The sequence below is a fragment of the Neofelis nebulosa genome, chromosome 9 (genome assembly GCF_028018385.1).
Source record: "Neofelis nebulosa isolate mNeoNeb1 chromosome 9, mNeoNeb1.pri, whole genome shotgun sequence".
NCBI classification, from domain to species: Eukaryota; Metazoa; Chordata; class Mammalia; order Carnivora; family Felidae; genus Neofelis; species Neofelis nebulosa.
Window position 1 is genome coordinate 117978601 of NC_080790.1, and position 20988 is coordinate 117999588.

At 43.6% G+C, this 20988-nt stretch overlaps 1 protein-coding gene across 5 annotated transcripts; it reads right to left on the reverse strand.

The window, feature by feature from the left end:
• Positions 1-495: 495 nt before the first annotated feature.
• LOC131485689 (CMP-N-acetylneuraminate-beta-galactosamide-alpha-2,3-sialyltransferase 1-like) lies at positions 496-20156 on the reverse strand. 5 transcript variants are annotated; one of them, XR_009248965.1, is made up of 6 exons: positions 19151-20156; positions 11720-11945; positions 7123-7317; positions 6923-6971; positions 6703-6822; positions 496-1163 (listed from the first exon to the last, which is right to left on the reverse strand). XR_009248965.1 is itself a non-coding variant. In XM_058685421.1 (5 exons), the coding sequence occupies exons 1-5, from the start codon at positions 7622-7624 to the stop codon at positions 1104-1106; spliced, it is 645 nt and encodes a 214-aa protein (XP_058541404.1). In that variant the 5' UTR covers positions 7625-8204; the 3' UTR covers positions 496-1103. The 5 variants fall into 5 exon arrangements, 3 of the variants coding, with proteins under 3 accessions (XP_058541404.1, XP_058541405.1, XP_058541403.1); XR_009248966.1 differs by lacking the exons at positions 11720-11945; positions 19151-20156 and adding an exon at positions 8214-9059; XM_058685421.1 differs by lacking the exons at positions 11720-11945; positions 19151-20156 and adding an exon at positions 7404-8204.
• Between the last annotated feature and the right edge of the window lie 832 nt (positions 20157-20988).

Here is a 20988-nt window from a genome sequence, read left to right on the forward strand (position 1 = left end):
CCTTTCCTATGCTAGGAGTTCTCAAGGACAAACAGGACCTCTCTTGGTTCCTTACTTTTTGGTCCTTCACCTCTGGTTCTCTAGCTTAGAGAAGAGTGTGAATCTTCTAGGCAGGACCCAACCTTGCCTAAAGGCATCAGGCCAGACCTTCCTTTCCTTCTCCACCCCACATGCCACAGCGAATCTGGTGGTTGGGAAATGTCTCTGACCAGCAAGGTCTCGTGGATGCACTTGAGGATGGTGACATTGGTCACCAGAATCTGGGGGGAAAGGTCAGAGCTGAGGTCAGAGGCCTCCTTTCACAAAACTTTTCTCCTCTGTTCCAGCCTCTTCTTGTCTCCTTTGCTAGAGGCTGGTACAGAACAGAAAGTCTTGAGAGTCGAAGAGGACAAGAGCTGAGTCAGAGTCTGGGCAATGTTCCTAGGGAGTGCCTGGGTCTGCCGGGTGCGGCACCCCATTCTCTCAGCCTCCATAGTTTGCATGTTACAGCAACGATCACCAGAGCACAATTCAATTACCTTGACTCATATGCTTCCCTACACGGGACTAGTAGAAGCGTGAAGGCAGAAAAGCATGAAGTAGAGAAGGAAAAACTGGTTGTAGGTTAGGGAGGTGGGGAGTATACAGTCACACACTGCAGAGTGACGACAAGATCAACATTTACACCAAAAAGCCAGGGCTGTCTGCTCCAGGCCTGGGGCCTCCACCCTCACACCACCTGGTAAAAGATGCCCTTTTCCACCTTGGCTCAAGACCACTACAGTCCACCCTATATCTGGTGGCTGCGACAACACCAGCAGTGTGTGGATATTCTCTCCAGGTCATGGGCATTCTCAGGTGCATTATGTGCAGGTAGATTCTGTTTGTTGCCTTTGTTGTTCTCTGGACCTAAAACTGGGGCCTGGTTCATTCTGCAGAGATAGGAAAGGAAGTCAGGAAGGCTTTGGGGCTCACAGGCTGGCACTGCTCACCACCCTCACCCTCTGAGCACAGGTGGTGCTCCTCAGTGGATACTCCATATTGTGAAGACTTCAGATTCCCCGAGTTCCACGTTGCATAGCACAGGACTGGCATGGGCGGGTCTCAGGGCTTCGCTGTGGGGATCAGCTGAAAAGTTCCTCCTTGGCCAGCTGGAATGGGGTTAGGTCTCCTAGCATCAGTGCCTACAAAGAAGAGCACAGACCAGTTACCACTTCACCCCCATGTTCTAACACAGAGGAGGCTGGGTCCCATCAGAGTAGAGAAAGGAGTCAGGGAGGGGATACAGCCCAGAGCCCAGGAACTCTGGAAATCGTGGTCTCCAACTCCACAAGGAGCTTCGGGGCTCATCTGGAAGCGCTGGTCAAACTAGGCAGACACTGCTGGTGGAATCAGGCCATCCAGACGAGCAACCTCAGGGCCTCTGCAGCTCTGGGGCCAGTAGTAGAACTTCCAGAAGTACCAGTGGAGGGGGGGATACCTCACCTACAAAAGCAGCAAGGCAATCTGCAGCCTAAGACTTGGCATGCAGGCCTCATCTCAGCCCATGGAACAGGTCCCTTTTCAGCCAGATGGTTGGTTAGTTGTCTGGTCTTAAGACAGATGACACCTTCAGCTGCCTGCCCCCCACCCCTGCAATACCTCACCTCCTCCCTCTGGCCCACTAAACACCTATTCACTCCCCAGGGCTGAGGATGGAGCAGCCGAGCTCTGTGCAAACACTAGGCCCTGCAGAGCGGGGGCAGTGGTGTGCGGAGGCAGGGAGCAGAAAGAAGCAGGGGCTGTCGGTGTGCTGCAAGCAGTGATCCCTCAGGCGCAGTGGGGAAGACATGCAGACTCGGCTCTGCTCACCACACTTAGAAAGTAGGCAAGGGAGGAGGAAGTCCAAGAACATGGGGTCTCAACTTGGGGCCCTAGAATTTACTCCCTCTACCCTGCTGAGACCAGGGGTTGTCCAGACCCCGATGGAGGTGAGGATGAGAAGAGAGGCTCCTCCAGAGAAAGTAGGCCTGTGCTCCCACTTCATTTACATCAGTCGCCTGTCACAGTATGCACATTTTGACCTCTTTTCTCTTGGTCCTTTGTTAACCAATGCTACCAGCTCTTTATAGCCTCCATAGGCCCTGAAACCTGACACAGCTGGGATGGCTTGGAGGTAAAAAGGTGAATGGGTCAGTGATCAAAGAGAAATGAGCCTCTCTACTAGGGCTATGCGATGTGCTCCTCAGAGTGGGTGCTCTCTGTTCCCAGCACATGGCCATATGTGTGGACGTAGGGAGGGAGAGAAGAATAAGCATTCAAATCTGGTTCTTTTTAATGTCTACAAGTCCTTGAGGTGAGGGAATCTGGGAAGGCTTATACCAGTGCCTGATAATCCACACATCTCTCCTGGACTTCCTGTCTTAGTTTCCTGTTATGTCTCCTAGATCTGAGGATTCCAGCCCTACCAGTCAGATCCAAGGGTCTAAGGCTTGTTGCTGGCCAAGAATAGCCTCACATTCGAGCTGGCCAATTCCCTTGCCTTCTGCTGTTGTATTGTGGCTCGACATGTCAGGCTGCAGCCTTTAGAAGTAACTGCCTTCCCTGTATAAGGGCCCACTTCTTGTCTGCCCAACTCCAGATACAGAATCCTTACGGATAAAATGGCTGGTTGCTGCCCCTTGCCCTGAATCCAACTGTCCATTCACTTGGAAATACTCATTAAACCTGTGTGTCATGAAGCACCGTAAAGAGGAGCTCTTCTCCAGGGGGGACAGAGTCTGCACCTAAACAAACACTTGCAGAATGACCTGGATGTCCAGAAGAGACTCACTGGCCACTCAAATGAAGCCAGAGGAAGTGTCACAGAATATCCTGGAGGCAGAGAGGCCTGGAGAGCCCTTTCAGAGTGTTTTTAAGCTGATCAGATAGATAACACTGCGTTTATGGGGTCCAGAGGTGTGCCTGTGGGTCCCAAGAGCGATAGCAGGCTCTTGGAGCTATACCAGCTAGCCTGTTCAGTTTAGATCTTTCCTACTAGAGCTGAAGCATCAGCCACAGGTGAACTTGATGTTCAGCCCACAAGCCTAAAACCCACCATTAAGGTCTCATTCTTTTCCCGTGGGGCAATGCATAGGACGAGTGGCTGGCTGACTCAGACACCAAACACTGGGAAAAGTAGGAAGCTATAGTCACAGACTTCAGCACCACATAGCCCTGGCGGCCTCCATCACAGCTCCATAGTCACCTGCTAAGCCCTACAGGGTGCTCCACTAGAGGCTGAGTGGAGGGAGGGGAGAGGCAACATTTAGTGTATCCTGTGGCCTCCTGGAGAAGGGGTTGATGCTCAATGGGGTTCTTCATGCCAGCCCAGTATCAGGACCCCACCACACAAGTCACATTGTGAATTCCTGCATGGAGGCCTTGTGGGTAACCGCCTTCACCTTGGCATTCACCTCAGGGTCCAGCTGGCAAGGGTGGGCTTGGCAATCAAGCATAATGGGGACAGGAATAAAGAGTGAGAATATGTGCCAAGACTAATGTGGTGCATCTCTTAGAGATGGACGCCATCTATTGCCAGTGTGGGGTTGTTAAGCATAAGGCAGAAAAGGTAAAGGAAGAGACTTTGGCCCCTCTTTTTAAAAAAAAAAAATTTTCTAATGTTTATTTTTGAGAGAGAGAACGAGCTGGGGAGAGGCAGAGAGAGAGAAGAAGCCAGGATCTGAAGCAGGCTCTGCACTGTCGGCGCAGAGCCCGATGCAGAGCTCAAACCCACAAACTGTGAGATCATGACCTGAACCCAAGTCGAACACTTGACTGACTGTGCCACCCAGGTGTCCCTTTTTGACCCCTCTTGAGGAAAGAATCTACAGGAAAACTTTTTGATGTGGTTAAAAGTAAATTTCTATCTAACCAAACTTTTTTTTGTTTGCTTCTTTTATTTAAAATGAAACCAATGCATGTACATGGTTATAAAATGAAGTAGAAAAGAAGGTAGCAGTTTCCCATCCAGTTTTTTTCAACCTCTCTCCAGGGGCAACCAATTTTTTAAGACTCTATTTATAGGGTGCCTGGGTGGCTCAGCCAGATGAGCATCTTTCTCTTGATTTTGGCTCAGGTCATGGTCCCAGGGTCACAGGATCAAGCCCACATTGGGCTCCACAGTGAGCTTGGAGCCTGCTTGAGATTCTCTCTCTTTCTCCCTCTGCCCCTCTCCCGAACACTCTCTCACTCTCTCTCTAAAATAAAAAAATTTTAAAGACTCTATTTTTACACTTGACCTTATCCAAAAGGCTGAGAAGCGATAAAGACTCTATTTTTAGAGTGGCCAACTTTATTCCTCTAAATACCTGTAATGTTTTATGATGTCATAATAGGTCCAGTATCCAGAATAACATGGTAATAGGTAGTAGCACTGCTCACACCTTTGGGGATTCTTGGGCTCTGGCTCCAAACTAGACATCCCATACACCTCAGTGCCCTTGGGGAGGCGGGTACGTGTGCTCTTGGCTGTATGAGGGATATTTGCATTATGTTAGTGTGTGTATGTGCTTTGGGGGCAGCCAAGGAGGTAGAACATAGTGGATATTTGCTTTGTATACCCAGCAACCAAACACCCTCATTAGCGGAGGCTGTTTGGTTACCCTGAACTACTGTTTCTATAAAAACAGCAGGATAAATGCTCCCTCTCCCCCGAGTTGATGGTTTCCTCTAACGAATTGTTTTTATTTCTGAGTATCATTATGGACTCAAGGATTCTTTGTATATTCACTGTGATTCCATCATGACAATGGCTGTTTTTAATGTTGAAATCTTCCCAACTATGATGTCTAGATTTTCCTGGTACTTTTCCTCTACAGATCTAGAATCGTTTCATGGGAAAGAAGTATTTAGAAAACAAAATCTGAGTTCCAGGATTGATCATTTCTACAGATATGTTATGGCTTTTAGACCATTCAGATAACAGAGCAGAAAATGTATTTGGAAAATCGTGAGTTTATGGTGATGTGGGTTGCACAGCAATGTGAATGTACTTAGTGCCACTGAACTATACACTTTAGAATGATAAAAATGTAAATCTTACGTATATTTTGCCACAATAAAAAATAATTTAAAAATTGAGTTTATAATATTTCCAGTTTGAATTTAATGTCACAGAGTTTTTACTATACCTGTTTGACTTTGTACTTGGTTCCTAATATTAATATAATTACTTATTTACTTTATTCCATGATACCCATTATATAGTTTCAAAAATAATACTAATATTATAATAAATCTGCTAAGTGAAGTGAAAATTTTTTTCAATGCTTACTTATTTTTGAGAGAGAGAGAGAGAGACAGAGCACGATTTGGGGAGGAGCAGAGAGAGAGGGAGACACAGAATCTGAAGCAGGCTCCAGTCTCTGAGTTGTCAGCACAGAGCCCAACATGGGGCTCGAACTCACCAGCCATGAGATCATGACCTAAGCTGAAGTTGGACACCCAACCGACTGAGCCACCCAGGTGCCCCGCTAAGTGAAGTTTAAATTTTCTTTATAGTTCTTTTTGTCTACAGAATATATCCTGTAAAGGATACATAGTGTATTGAGTTCCAAAGGAACTTGAAATAATTCTTTTCCCTGGTGCTTATATTACCAATCTGATAGGCAGTTAGGTCCATTTGATTTGTTCTCAACTTTAGGGTTTGCTTTTTCCTCTTTTTCATTTGATTATATTTTTTGGTTATACACACACACACACACACACATATACACATATAATGTGACATATGTATATAAATGTCATATGGGGACATGTTTGCTGTATACACACACACACACACACACACACATATACACACATACACACATATAATGTGACATATGCATATAAATGTCATATGGGGACATATTTGCTGTTAGAATGCAGCCTTTAATACCACCAGGAATCCATTGGGAGGAATAAGCTACAGTTTTATTTAGCAGCAGAGTGATTTATATCCAGGGTCAACTGAAACCCTAGTCCCTCTCTGATACTCCATGGTCCCCTTGACTACCTGTCAGTCTCCTGGGGCTTCCAATGGGCTGAACAGGCTGGAAAACATCTCAGTTGTAGACAACAACTTTCCCCTCACACTCCAGCTTAAAGATGACCTTTTGCTCTTCTTTGAAACTGTGCATGTTACTCTTGAACCAATATTTATCATCCCAGTAATGGGACAACCTCATGAGCTTCTCTGTCCCAAAAACCAAATAAGGATACCTGGGAAATAGGATATGACAGGAGAGGGGCACAGGGTCACAGCCTGGATCCTGTCCTGCCTCCATGCCCACCAATCATCCTTTAGCAAATATTCATTTAACATCTAGCGTGATAGTCTTCCTTTTGGACCTCGGAGGAGAACAGAGCTCACCTTCTCCAGGGAAGACACACTCTGAACACACAGTATGACCCCGGAGCCCAGTAAAGAGAGTGTCAATGAGTTGTTCCTGATTATATTGGCGGAAAAGAGGATTCCCCAGGGAAACAAGAGAAGGGCATTCCAGGCAGAGGCAGCAGTGTGTGAGAAGGCAGGAGGGATCTAGTGTGTTTGGGGAATGCCAAGAAGCACAGTGTGTGTTTAGGGAGAGAAGGCAGTGGTGGTTAGATCATGAAGGGTCTTAAAAGCCAGGCAAAGAACTTTAGACTCAACCTGAAGCCCCTGGGAAAATGGACATTTTTGGCAGAAGGATGAAGGTCAGTGAGTTGAAGAAGTTGTCTTACCTGGTCACATGTGTGCAGGGCATACAACAAACCCACGAACCCCAAGGATGGAAACCAACTGTGTTTCCCCAGCCAACAATGCTGGACATACTGGAGAAAGTTGAGGCTGATCACCAAGACCTAGAGAATATAAGGGAGAGTGCTGACCTGAAGGGCATCCGGTGGCTGCCCACAGCCACATCATCCTGCTCCTCCCCCTTTACCCTCCTGGATCCCTCACCTTGTCTTTGCTCTTGTTACTTCCACCGGGGACCTGGACTATCTGAAATCTAAAAAGGGATTGGGATGTGGGAATTTTAGAGTCATTTGACACAGAAGCCCCCAAGCTTAGGTAAGCCTTGAGGGTGCCCCAAAATTCAGCAAGGGTCCCTCTGGAGTCCCCACTGTCACCCTCTGCAATGGCTCCACTCACTGCCATACCCAGGGTTTACTGGGCTTCTGAAGCTCTGTTCCCGCAGCACTTCCATAAACCACTTTAGACCAGATGAATTCAGAGGAAGCAGCAGCAGTTGGGTGCCAGGATCCTGTGCGCTAGCCATCTCAGGGTACATAATGCGCATGGTGGTTTTGTTCCTCACATCCATCTCAAAGCCTTGGACAGGGGCCTGGTTCATCCTAGAAAGGAGAGCAGAGGGGAGATTTGGGGGAAGAAGGGGATTTGGTCTGACCTTCCTGGTCTCCACCTCCTACTCTGCACCCACCTGAGGACCATGCCATGTTGGTTAATCCTGAATCCATGGCCAGAGCCCCATAGGAACCTTGAGTTTCCAACCACTGCACAGGTCCGACAGCTGGGCCCTGCATAGCCCTGTGCATGTCTGGGAGACTTTTCTACTGGCTGCTGGTCCTGATCCTCAAACTCTTTCTTTGACTTGACATCCTGAAGTTCAGAAAAGCATAGGAGGGAGGAATAGGGGCTCATCTCAGACTCACTATCTTTGGAAGAAGATTAGAGCTTGGGACCGTGAAGGGAGAGATGGGCAGAGCATGGTGTTGGGAGCAGGGACTGGACAGAGACCAATACTGTGTACTGACCAACCACAATATCAGAGCATCAGAGGACATGGGCTCTTCTGACTTCTGCACAGGCTCAACGGCCCTTTCGAAGCATTCATCAAACCGGTCAGATCCTCCAGGTGTGTGGAGGCAGGCAGGGCACTCGAAGATCTCAGATGAACACATACACTTTCTGAAAGATCTGAAGCATTGGCCGGATTCTGGCCTTGACTGTATTCTGGCCTTTTCATGGAGGTCATTCTGGCTGAATTCCTGGCTCAGGAAGGAGGCTATCAGCCACAATGTAAGCATACAGGCAGCTACCAGACTCCGCTTCAAGTATCGAACCCTCATCTCTGGCATCCACGATGGTGCCCCAGCAGACAGTAGTTTAGCTCTGACACCTGGTACTGGGAAGGAGGAGGGGCTGGGGCCAACAGACCAGTGCCCCCTGTCCTGATGGCTTCCGTTCCTCCCCTAACCCTTCACACCACATCTCAGTCCCAACACCTCACCTCTTGCTTCCTCAGCCACCTGCTAAATGCTAAAAGGAAATCTGCTAAGGCCTGGGGTGGAGGTTGAGAAGAAGGGAGAGGTGACACCTGTGTTCTGTGGTCTCCCAGAGGAGATTGATACCCAGTGAGGTCTTTCATGCCAGCCCAGTTATAACAGGGACCTCATCACAGACACCACATTGTGACCTCCACTATGAAGGCTTATTGGCAAGTCCCCCTTCTTCACTTTGGCATTCAGCCCAGAGCCCAGCTGACAAGGGAGGCTTGGAAGTCAAGTGTCAAGGGAACAAGAGGGTGAGGAGGGAATGGATATGTGCCAAGTCTGATGTAGACGAGCAGGAGACAGAGAAGGGAAAGGAAGGGCCATTTGGAACCATCTGGGTCAGAGAAAATTTATCATATTGACGAATTCATGATAGATGAATACTTGGTCTATTTAACCCTTTTTTAAAACTTTTTAATGTTTATTTATTTTTGAGAGAGAGAGAATGAGTTGGGGAAGGGCAGAGGGAGAGAGAGACACAGAATCTAAAGCAGGCTCCAGGCTCTGAGCTGTCAGCACAGAGCCCGACGCGGAGCTCAAATTCACGAACAGTGAGATCATGACCTGAACCTAAGTCAGGTGCTTAACCGACTGAGCCACCCAGGTGCCCCTGGTCTCTTCTACTCTTAAAACCTCTCAAGCATTGAATTCATTTTCTTTTTGACAATTATCACCAAGGTAAATACCCGCAAATTATTTTTTCAAAACAAAACCAAAACAAATCACATTGTCCACAAAGGCTTTTAACATGAAGCAACTGCCCTTATTCCTCTTTACCTGAGGCCTCTCCTCAGAGGCATCTTCTTTTTTTAAAAAAATTTTTTTAATGTTTTATTTATTTTTGAGACAGAGAGAGACAGAGCGTAAGCAGGGGAGGGGCAGAGAGAAAGTGAGACACAGAATCCGAAGCAGGCTCCAGGCTCTGAGCTGTCAGCACAGAGCCAGATGCAGGGCTCGAACTCCAACTCACAGACAGTGAGATCATGACCTGAGCTGAAGTCGGACATTTAACCAACTGAGCCACCCAGGCGCCCCAGAGACATCCTCTTCTAACTGTTCTTCAACATTTGCTTCCGTATCTCTAAATGATTTAAAAAAAAAAAAAAATTGAGGGAGGGCACCTGGGTGGTTCAGTCGGTTGAGTGTCTGACTTCGGCTCAGGTCATGATCTCAAGGTTTGTGAGCTCGAGCCCTGCGTCGGGCTCTGTGCTGTCAGCTCAGAGCCTGGAGCCTGCTTGGGATTCTGTGTCACCTCCTCTCTCTGCCCCTCTCCCACTTGTGATCTGTCTCTCTCTGTCTCTCAAAAATAAATAAATGTAAAAAAAAATGATATGCTCATACCACTGTATCGTGATACTATGTGTACTCTACCTGCTATATACATCATATCATTATGTTTAGTAGTACCCTCTTGGTTACTTTGTAATTTTATATAATGGACCCTAACATCTATTTCTCATTCTGCAGCTACAAGACAAGATTTCTTGAAGCCCTTCTCTCTGAGAATGTTGTGCCATACACTTCTATTTGTCAATTATCTTCCCTTTACACGTCCCAACATTGGTATTTTGAACTTCTACATCAAGGATAATATTTACATTCTGTTGTGTCATTAAGCTTCATGTGCTTTGTCTCTAGCGGTGCTATCCCAAAGAAATATGTGAACCAATATTTAATGTCTAAATATTGTCATTTCAACATGTATGCAATATAAAAGTATTATTGAGATATTTTGCATTCTCCTTGCTTGAAACTTGTCTCCTTTTTTAAAAAATATATTTATTTTGGAGAGAGTGCAAGCAGGGCAAGAGGCAGAGAGAGGGGGACAGAGAATCCCAAGCAGGCTCTGCACTGACAGGCTGACAGCAGCGAGCCCAAAGTGAGGCTTGAATTCATGAACTGCAAGATCATGACCCGATCTGAAGTCAGACACTCAACCGACTGAGCCACCCAGGCACTCTGAAACAAAGTCTTCTAAATCCAAATTGTATTTTACACTCACGATATATCTAAATTTGAGTACTCAGTTTTCATCAAATACATGATCTATACATTTTATAAAATTTTATAATATAAAAAGATTTACATATCCAAGTTATAACAAGTATACTTAAAGGTATACTTAACTGAATTGTGTTCACTTTTAAATTCAGACTAATGAAAATTTTTATTTCTTACTTGCACTAGCTACATTTCACATGCTCATCCACCATATTGGATGGCAGAGAACTATAGTCCATAACTATATAGAACTATATAGTCCATAACTATAGATTCTAAAAGTCCAAATTCTATTATCATGTTCACATTATTGTGACTAGACAAATATTGTTTCCTATAGAGTCTAGTAGTGAACTAGGACTACTTTCCTTTTATTTATTTTTTATTTTTTTAAATGTTTTTTATTTATTTTTGAGACAGAGATAGACAGAGCATGAACAGGGGAGGGGCAGAGAGAGAGGGAGACACAGAATCTGAAGCAGGCTCCAGGCTCTGAGCTGTCAGCACAGAGCCCGACACGGGGCTCAAACTCATGAACCGTGAGATCATGACCTGAGCCGAAGTCAGACGCTTAACCGACTGAGCCACCCAGGCGCCCCAAGGACTACTTTCCTTTTACTGTTCATTATAATTTCCTAAGAAAGGCTATATAGAAGATAAACGTTTTGAATCCTTGCATGTCTAGAAAAGCCATTATTCTGCTTACAGTGGGTAGAATTGTGTCCCTGAAAAAAATATGTTCAGGTCCTGGCCCCTGGTACCTGTAAATGTGACCTTATTTGGAAATAGGGTATTTGCAAATGTAATTGAGCTAGAAAAAAATTCATGCTGGATTAGGATTGGCCTTAATCCAATGACTGGTGTCCTTATAAAATGAGGAAAATTTGGGAACCAAAGACACAGGGGAGAGTTCCATAGAACAGATTCCCCCTCAGAACCTCCAGAAGGGACCAACCTGAATTTTGGACTTCTAGCTTCCAGAACTATGAGAGAATATAAATTTCTGTTGTTTTAAGCTACCTAGGGGTGCCTGGGTGGCTCAGTCGGTTAAGCATCCGACTTCAGCTCAGGTCACGAACTCACTGTGAGTTCAAGTCCCATATAAGGCTCTGCATTGACAACTTGGAGCCTGCTTGGGATTCTTTCTCTTCCCTCTCTCTACCCCTCCCCTGATTAAGCTCACACATGCTCTCTCTCAAAATTAATTAATTAAAATAAAATAAAATAAAATAAAGGATAAAAGAGAGGATTTGTGGGGACCTAGGTGGCTCAGTCAATTAGGCATCAAGTCTTGGTTTTGGTTCAGGTCATGATCTTGCTGTTCGTGAGTTCAAGCCCCACACTGGGCTCAGTGCAGAGCCTACTTGGGATTCTCTCTCTCTTTCTCTCTCTCTCTCTCTCTTTCTCTCTTTCTTCCCCCCTACCTCTCAAAATAAATAAGTGAACTTAAAAACAAAGTTACCTATTTTGTGCTAATTTGTTATGGGAGCCCTGGAGACCACAATGTCCTTAGGTTTGATTGATAGTTTGGCTGGGTGTAAAAGATCCTAGGTTGCAAAAGTAGCTCCAGAGCCTGATGGCATGTTCCATTATCTTCCAGACTCCAGTGCTGTTGGCAGAAGTGTGATGTTTGATCCTTGCTATCTGTGTTAGTTGGAATTCTTGGTCTCAGAAACAGAAACAAACTGCTAAAAATTTAAGCAGAAAAACAACTCATTGGTTAAACATCTAACAGTTTACAGAATAGTTATGAAATCTAGAGAATCAGTCTGAGGCAAGACATAGCCAAAGACGACCCCAGGAATGACCAACCTGGAATGTCACAACTATTGCCACCACAACCAGATTCTCGATGTTGTGGGACACTATAGTAGTTTCAACATGGTGACAAATTCTTTTCAGGTCCTTCCATGAGGAAGAGGAGTCCATTTCTCCATTTCTTGAACCTGAGGTCATGTTATGACTTCATCTAACTAATACCATGCTGCAGAAGTGACATTGTGTGACTTCATAGCCTCAGCCTTAACAGGCCTTGCATCTCCTAATCTCATTCTCTGGTAATGCCTCCACCAAGAAGTCCAGGATCAAAAATTATGTTGAGAGGGAAGCCCAGCAACCTAGCAATCCCAGCCATCCCAGCTAGGGCACAGACATGCAAGTGAGGCCATCGGAGACCATGCAGCCTCAACTAAGCCACAAGCTATCAGCACCTGCATAAGGGACCACTAGAAAAACTGCCCTATTGATCCATATCATTGCAATAAATAATAATTGTTGTGTTAAGTCACTACATCTTCAGGGAAGTTTCCTATGAAATAATACATAATGGATACAGACATTCTGCCCAGTTCAGACTAGCTATAGAGAATAATCTCTTACCCTGCACTTTCACATCATGACATCAAGTTTCAAAGTTCATGAAAGAACCATATGATTGAACCCACGTAGGTCACATGCCCATGTTCTCACTTCGATGAGGCAGGAAGGGGAACTACAGGACCCATTTTGCATTCATTGGTGGGAGGCAGAACCCTGACTCCACTTATCTTGGGTTAGTCTCCAGTAGAAAGAGGCATTGTTTCTCTCTCTCTCATCATAGTGTGTGTTGGAATAGCTATCCTTCCGCCTCTAATTTTTTCTCCCCTCTTTTTGTTGATAGTATGACAAGAGTACTTTTCTGTCATGGACAGCAAGTTACAAATGGCTAAACAGAAATTTATTTCTTATTCATACAAATTCAGAATAGATAGGAATAGGGTAGTGCCTCTATTTCATGAAGTATCCAGGCACTCAATAAAACAGTAACCAAGTCTCCGTCATCTTCAACACAGTGATTCTGAGATTTTCATGGGCATCCACATACAGCTGGGTGTTAGGAGAAGAGGAAGAAAATGGTAAGTGGGAGGGAGACTATTTAGACCAGGCACAGAAGTAGCACACAAGATATATGTATGCATACACTGAACAGAAATCAATTACATTGCCATACTAAGTACAAGACAACAGGGAAAACACAGTCTTGTGTTTTCTCAGGAATAACAGATGAGTTTGCTTAACATCAAGCCTGTCTCTGCTGCATTACTATCTCTGTTTCCACATTCACCTTGCTGTATGTCTACTCTCAGCATCAGTTCTTGTTCAGAATACCAGATCAAACTTGCTACCTGGTGACTTCTGAGTGTTTCCCCAAGATTTGTTTGTTTTTTAACCTCCAGTTGAATTAGTTTCACCAAATCTAAGGTTTTGTTTTGTTTTGTTTTGTTTTAAGGCCCCAGCACAGGGGCCTGACGTGCGTCCTGACACAGGTCCCGATGCAGGGCCCAAACTCGTGACCCTGAGATCAAGACCTGAGCAGAGATCAAGAGTCAGGTGCCTAACTGAATGAACCACCCAGGAGCCCTCAAATTTAAGCTTTTGACACATGAGGATGTTGTTACATTTTTCTGAAAAATTAACCATTCTAAGGGTTGTTTTTTTCAGTCTCTGCCTGATTTTCCTTCAAAAACATTAGGCTGCTTTTTAAAATCTTAATGCTTATCTGTAAGATTAAAACTACTTTGAGGGTGCCCTGCTGGCTCAGTCAGTGGAGCATGTGACTCGATCTTGGGGGTGTGAGTTCCAGTCCTACATTGCGTGTGGAGATTAGTTAAAAAATTTAAAAATCTATAAAAAGACCCTACTCTGTATATGAAGATATTCTGCTTTTTATCTCAATGAAATTTTTTCTATTTCATCTTTTTCCAGTTTCATTGATACAATTGTCATATAACGTTGTATTAGCTTAAGGTATTCAACAAAATGATTTAATATATGTTTATGTTGTGAAATAGTTGCCACAATAAGTTTAGTTAACATCCATCACCTCACATAGTTAGAATTTTTTTTCTTGGGATGAAGACTTTCAAGATCTACTTTCTTAGATTCAAATATACAATATCATACTGTTAACTATAGTTACCATGATGTACATAACATCCCCAGAATTTATAACTGGAAGTTTGTGCCTTTTGACCACCTTTACCCATTTCCCCCACCCCCATCACTCACTTCTGATAACCACCAATCTGCTCTCTATTTCTATGAGTTTGGTGTTTTTAGTCTCCACGTATAAGTGAGATCATGTGATATTTATCTTTCTCTGTCTGAATTATTTCACTTAGGATAATGCCCTCAAAGTCTATCCATGTTGTTGCAAATGGCAGGATTTCCTTCTTTTGTGGCTAAATTTTAGATAGATAGTTATAGTTAGATATAGTTAGACAGATATAGTTAGATATAGATATACAGATATACAGATATGTACAGATATACATATATATATAATATATATATATACATATATAATATTTTCTTTATTCATCCATTGATGGACTCTTAGGTTGTCTCAATGTCTTAGCAATTGTAAATAATGCTGCAGTAAATGTGGAGGTGCAGATATCTCTTTGAGGTCCTGTTTTTCCTCTGGATATATACCCATAGTGGAATTTCTAGATTATAAGGTAGTTCTATTTTCAACTTTTGAGGAAACCCCATACTGTTTTCCACAGCAGCTGCACCAATTTACATTGCTACCAACAGTGTACAAGAGTTCTCTTTTCTCTGTAGCCTCGCCAACACTTGTTATCTTGTCTTTTTTATGATAATCATTCTCTTTAAGTCCTCCTCCCTTTCATTTAATTTTTTTTTTTTTATTTGACAGAGCGGAAGCAGGAGAGAGGAGCAGAGGGCAGAGAGTGAGGGAGAGAGAACCTCTCCATGCCCAGCATGGAGCCCAACATGAGGCTGGATCCCACGACCCTGGGATCATGACCTGAGCCAAAATCAAGAGTCAGACGCCCAACTGACTGAGCCACCAGGGCACCCCAAAGAGTTATTCTGACAGGTGTGAGGTGATATCTTGCTGTGTGTGTATTTTTTATTTAAGATTTTATTTATTTAATTTTTAAGTAGGCTCTATGCCCATCGTGGAAATCATACTCACAGCCTGAGATCAAGAGTCCCATGCTCTACTGACTGAATCAGTCAGGCACCCTGTACACTATAGTTTTGATTTGCATTTCCCTGATGATGAGTGATGCTGAGCATTTTTATGTACCTGTTGGCAATTTGTAGGTCTTTAGAAAACTGTCTATTTAGTTTCTATGCCTATTTTTCAATTGGATTGTTCATTTTTTTTGCTATTGAGTTGTAGGAGTTCTTTATATATTTTGGATATTAACTCCTTATCAGATACATGATTTGCAAATATTTTCTCCTATTCTGTAGTTTCCCTTTTCATTTTGTTGATTTCCTTTGCTGTGCAGAAGCTTTTTAGTTTGATGTGGTCCCACTTGTTTCTATTTGCCTGTATTGCCTTTGACAAAAGGCTAGTATTATAGCTAGAAAGCTATTAGCCTCGCATGCAACTTTCCTTAGGTGAGTTCATGCATATCTGAACTTGTCAGCAGTTCTTCCACACATCTAAAATTAAATTCTAATTACTGGGGCACCTGGGTGGCTCAGTTGGTTGAGCGCCCGACTTCGGCTCAGGTCATGATCTCACAGCTCGTGAGATCGAGCCCTGCGTCAGGCTTTGTGCTGACAGCTCGGAGGCTGGGGCCTGCTTCAGATTCTGTGCCTTGCTCTCTCTCTGCCCCAACCCACTCACATTCTGTCTCTGTCTCTCTCAAAAATAAACATTAAAAAAAATCTAATTACTGTAATTTTTTTGTTATGGTAAAAACTATATAACATAAAATTTACCATCTAAACCATTTTTAAGTGTGCAGTTCAGTATGTTTACATTTTGAAAGAGATCTCCAGAACTTTTTCATCTTGCAAAATTGAACAATAATTTCCCATTCCCACCTCCCCACCAGCCCCTGGAAACCACCATTATACTTTCTGTTCCTATGAATTTAACTACTCTAGATACTTCGTGTAAGAGGAATCATACAGTATTTGTCTTTTTGTGTGTGCTTTATTTCACTTAGTATGTCTTCAAATTGTATTAAAATATTAAATACATATAAAAGAATATAACAAGAAAAAATACCCATGTACCTATCTTTTTTAAAATTTTTATATTTTTTAGCGTTTTTCATTTTTGAGAGACGGAAAGAGACAGAGCATCTGGGCAAGGGGCAGAGAGGCAAAGAGGGAGACACAGAAATCTAAGCAAGCTCCAGGCCCTGAGGCCTGAGGCAGAGCTTGAACTCATAGACCCCAAGATCATGACCTGAGCTGAAGTCAGACCCTTAACCGACTAAGCTATGCCCCTCCCACGTACCTATCTTAATGAATATAACATCATAAATATCATTGAAGGCCCTTGGTGTTCCTTCTTCCTTGCCAGATGTTAACACTATGGAGAATTTTGTATTTATCATTCCCTTGGCTTTTTCTTTTTACAATATCTATGTGTATCTAAACATTATTTAATTTTGTATGTTTTTGAACATTGTATATGCAATCACACTATATGCACTTTTGTGCAACTGCTTTTTTTGTTGAGGTGAAAGTCACATAACATACAATGAACATACATAACACAATGAACCATTTAGGAGTACAATTCAGTGGCATTTAGTTATTCACAATGTTACATAGCCACCAGCTCTCTCTACTTACAAGACTTTTTCAACACCCCATACAAACACTCTGTACCCATTAAATAATCACTTACTAGTCTCTCCTGTCCCCAGCCCCTGGTTACCATTGATTTTTCTGTTTCTATGGATTTTCCTGTTCCAGATATATCATATAAAAGGGATCATACAAAATGTGATCTTTTGCGTATGGCTTCTTTCACTTAGCTCAATGTTTTTGAGGTTCTTCTAAGATGTAGCACGTATTAATACTTTACCGCTTTTTAAGTTTATTTATTTTGAAAGAGAGCGAGTGTGCGCATACACATCAGAGAGGGGCAGAGACAAAGGGAGAGAGAGAATCCCAAACTGACAGCGTGGAGTCCAACGTGGGGCTCAGTCCCATGAACCGTGAGATCATGACCTGAGCTGAAATCAAGAGTCAGACGCTTAACTGACTTAAGCCACCCAGGAGCCCCAGTACTTGGCTCCTTTTGATGGCTGAATAATATCACATTGTATGCACATACATTCGTTTATCCATTCACCCACCAATAGTCATTTGGGTTGTTTCCACCTTTTTTAACTATTTTAAATAATGCCGCTGATAAACATTTGTGTACATGTGTCTGTGTGAACATATGTTTCTGTTTCTCTTGGGTATCCGTGGAAAAGTAGAACTGCTGGTGAATATGGTAATTCTATGTTCAACTTTCTGAGGAACTGCCAAACTGTTTTCCACAGCAGGAAGGCAATGAGCTGCTGCGCAGGAGCTCGCTGGCCTTATCACATACTCACCACGCTCATGGCACTGCCGGACAGCGATGAAGACTTAGTTTGGGCTCCAGTTCTAGCAAAACATAACCTGAAAGCTCTCCTGCTACAGAAATCCAGAACTGCTGGTCAAAATACAGTATTACATTTTTTTAGTTGTATTCATTTTTTAATGTGTAAGATGGGTCTGTGGTATATAGTCCAAAAGGTACAGAAAGTAAGTGAAAGGAAAGACTCCATCCCCACCTTATTCCCCGCTTATTCTCCAGAGATAACTTCCATCCCCAGACACAACCACCATTCCTAATTAGTCTTGTGTATCGTTCCTGAATTCGTTGAAAATTTTATGAACATACATATTGTTTTAATAAAAACTTTTTTGTTTTCTAAATTTTTTATGTTTTATTTATTTTGGAGAGAGAGACAGAGACAGAGTATGAGTTGGAGAGGGGCAGAGAGAGAAGGAGATAGAAACTGAAGCAGGCTCCAAGCTCTGAGCTGTCAGCACAGAGCCAGACGCTGGGCTCAAACTCATGAACCATAAGATCATGACCTGGGCCGAAGTTGGGTGCTTAACCGACTAGGCCATCCAGATGCCCCTAGTAAAAACTATTTTAAATGCAGAGCAGAGGTCAAACAAAAAACATTTGGAAGTCTCCAGATGAAAAAAGAACTGAAAAACAGTACAGAGAGTGCTTGCGCTGCCTGAGGGGCCCAGGAATTTAGGAGGTAAATGCCTGTGTGGGCAGAGGACCTTGAGCCCAGGGGAGGCAGAGAAGGAATGGGGGCCCCTACAAAACATTGGGAGCCACATGGAGCTGAACCTTCAGCAAAAAGCTAAGCTAGAAACCACACCCCTCCCCCAACTTGGGAATGCAAGCTGGTGCAGCCACTCTGGAAAACAGTATGGAGGTTCCTCAAAAAACTAAAAATAGAGCTACCCTACGACCCAGCAATTGTACTACTAGGCATTTATCCACGGGATACAGGTGTGCTGTTTCGAAGGGACACATGCACCCCCATGTTTATGGCAGCACTATCAACAATGGCCAAAGTATGGAAAGAGCCCAAATGTTCATCGATGGATAAATGGGTAAAGAAGATGTGGTATAGAAAGAGGAGGAGCCAAGATGGCGGAACAGCATGGAAATTTTTTGTGTGTCTCACGTCCATGAAATACAGCCAGACCAACACTAAACCATCCTACACACCTAGAAAACTGATTGGAGAATTAACACAACAATCTGCACAACCTGAGCCACAGAATTCAGCAGGTATGCGGCGCGGAATGGTAAATTTGGGGAGTGAGAAGCAGCGGAGGGTAGGGAACCACTTTTGTGGGCGGAGAGACGACAGAGACTGGGGAGCAGGGTGGAGAATACGGGGAAAGCACCCCTCCCCAAAAGCAGCTGGAGACAAAGTGGAAAATTGGAAATAGCCACAGGGACTAAACAAAAAAGGGATAAAGGAGAAAGGGGAGGGTTTAAATTCCATTAAGACTGTAAACAAGGGGAGCACAAAGGCTGCAACCGCGCAGCTCCGCAGCTCGATACCTGGCGGTGCTCTGGTGGGAAGGGCGAATCCTCAGGAGAAGAGTGGGGTCCGGGAGGTTCTTGAGCCACACTGGGAAAAGTGGTTCCACTGCTGGAAGGACATTTGATAAAGACTGTTGAAGCCACCTGGTCCCAGCAGACCCCGGAAGGCGGCCACATTTGCTGGTGCTCGGGCAAGGTTGGTAAGGGTGAAGCCAGGTACCAGATGTGTGTTGTGATTTTCCATAATCCCTGAAATGCTGCTGCTACACTGTCTCACGAGCTTCTTCTGGGGTGGGCTGGCACCTGGCCTCAGTCTCCGGGCACCGGCAGCAGCAGCGTCCAGCAAGCGTTCTTGGGTGCAGCCGACATTCTGCCATTGCTCATTCGGCCATTGCTTGGTGAGACCCTCCCACAGAGGGGCGGAACGGGTCAAAGCCGCAGTCCTTCGGAAATAAGGGGCCAGGAAAAACAGCCGCATCTGAGACAAAACTCGTTAGAGAAGTACTGCCTGGGGCCTGGTCACAGTGAAAAAGCAGGGAGTGGACAAGAGCTGAATACAGAGGACGGGTGTCCAGGGCACATGGACCATTCTCCAGAATAGACCATATACTAGGACACAAAGCCCTATGTAAGTACAAAAAGATCGAGATCATACCATGCATATTTTCAGACCACAACGCTATGAAACTCGAAATCAGCCACAAGAAAATTGTGGAAAGGTAACAAATACTTGGAGACTGAAGAACATCCTACTAAAGAACGAATGGGCTAACCAAGCAGTTAAAGAGGAAATTAAAAAGTATATGGAAGTCAATGAAAATGATACCACCACCACCCAAAACCTCTGGGACGCAGCAAAGGCAGTCATAAGAGGAAAGTATATAGCAATCCAGGCCTTCCTAAAGAAGGAAGAAAGATCTCAGATATACAACCTAACCTGACACCTTGAGGAGCTGGAAAAAGAACAGCAAATAAAACCCAAAACCAGCAGAAGACAGGAAATAATAAAGATTAGAGCAGAAATTAATGCTATCAAAACCAAAAAAAAAAAAAAAAAAAAACAGTAGAAGAGATCAATGAAACCAGAAGCTGGTTCTTTGAAAGAATTAACCAAATTGATAAACCACTAGCCAGTTTGATCAAAAAGAAAAAGGAAAGAACCCAAGTAAATAAAATCAAGAATGAAAGAGGAGAGGTCACAACCAACACAACAGAAATAAAAACAATAAGAAGAGAATATTATGAGCAATTATATGCCAATAAAATGGGTAATCTGGAAGAAATGGACAAATTTCTAGAAACATATACACTACCAAAACTGAAACAGAAAGAAATAGAAAATTTGAACAGACCCATAACCAGTAAGGAAATTGAATTAGTAATCAAAAATCTGCCAAAAAACAAAAGTCCAGGGTCAGATGGCTTTCCAGGGGAATTCTACCAAACATTTAAGGAAGAGTTAACACCTATTCTCTTAAAACTGTTCCAAAAAATAGAAACAGAAGGAAAACTTCCAAACTCTTTCTATGAAGCCAGCACTACCTTGATTCCAAAACCAGACAGAGATCCCACTAAAAAGGAGAACTATACACCAATTTCCCTGATGAACATGGATGCAAAAATCCTCAACAAGATATTAGCCAACCGGATCCAACAATACATTAAAAAAAATTATTCACCACGACAAAGCGGGATTTATACCTGGGATGCAGGGCTGGTTCAATATCCACAAAACAATTAGCGTGATTCATCACATCAATAAAAGAAAGGACAAGAACTATATGATCCTCTCAATAGATGCAGAGAAAGCATTTGACAAAATACAGCATCCTTTCCTGATTAAAAAAAAAAAAACT

Coding starts and splice junctions, on each gene's coding strand:
- LOC131485689 (XM_058685420.1), bottom strand. CDS start 7,624: ATGAGCCCCTATTCCTCCCTCCTATGCTTTTCTGAACTTCAGGATGTC. Junction 7,318..7,403: donor CAACATGGCATGGTCCTCAG/GTGGGTGCAGAG, acceptor TCTCCTTTCTAG/GATGAACCAGGCCCCTGTCC. Junction 6,972..7,122: donor AGAAGCCCAGTAAACCCTGG/GTATGGCAGTGA, acceptor ATCCCTTTTTAG/ATTTCAGATAGTCCAGGTCC.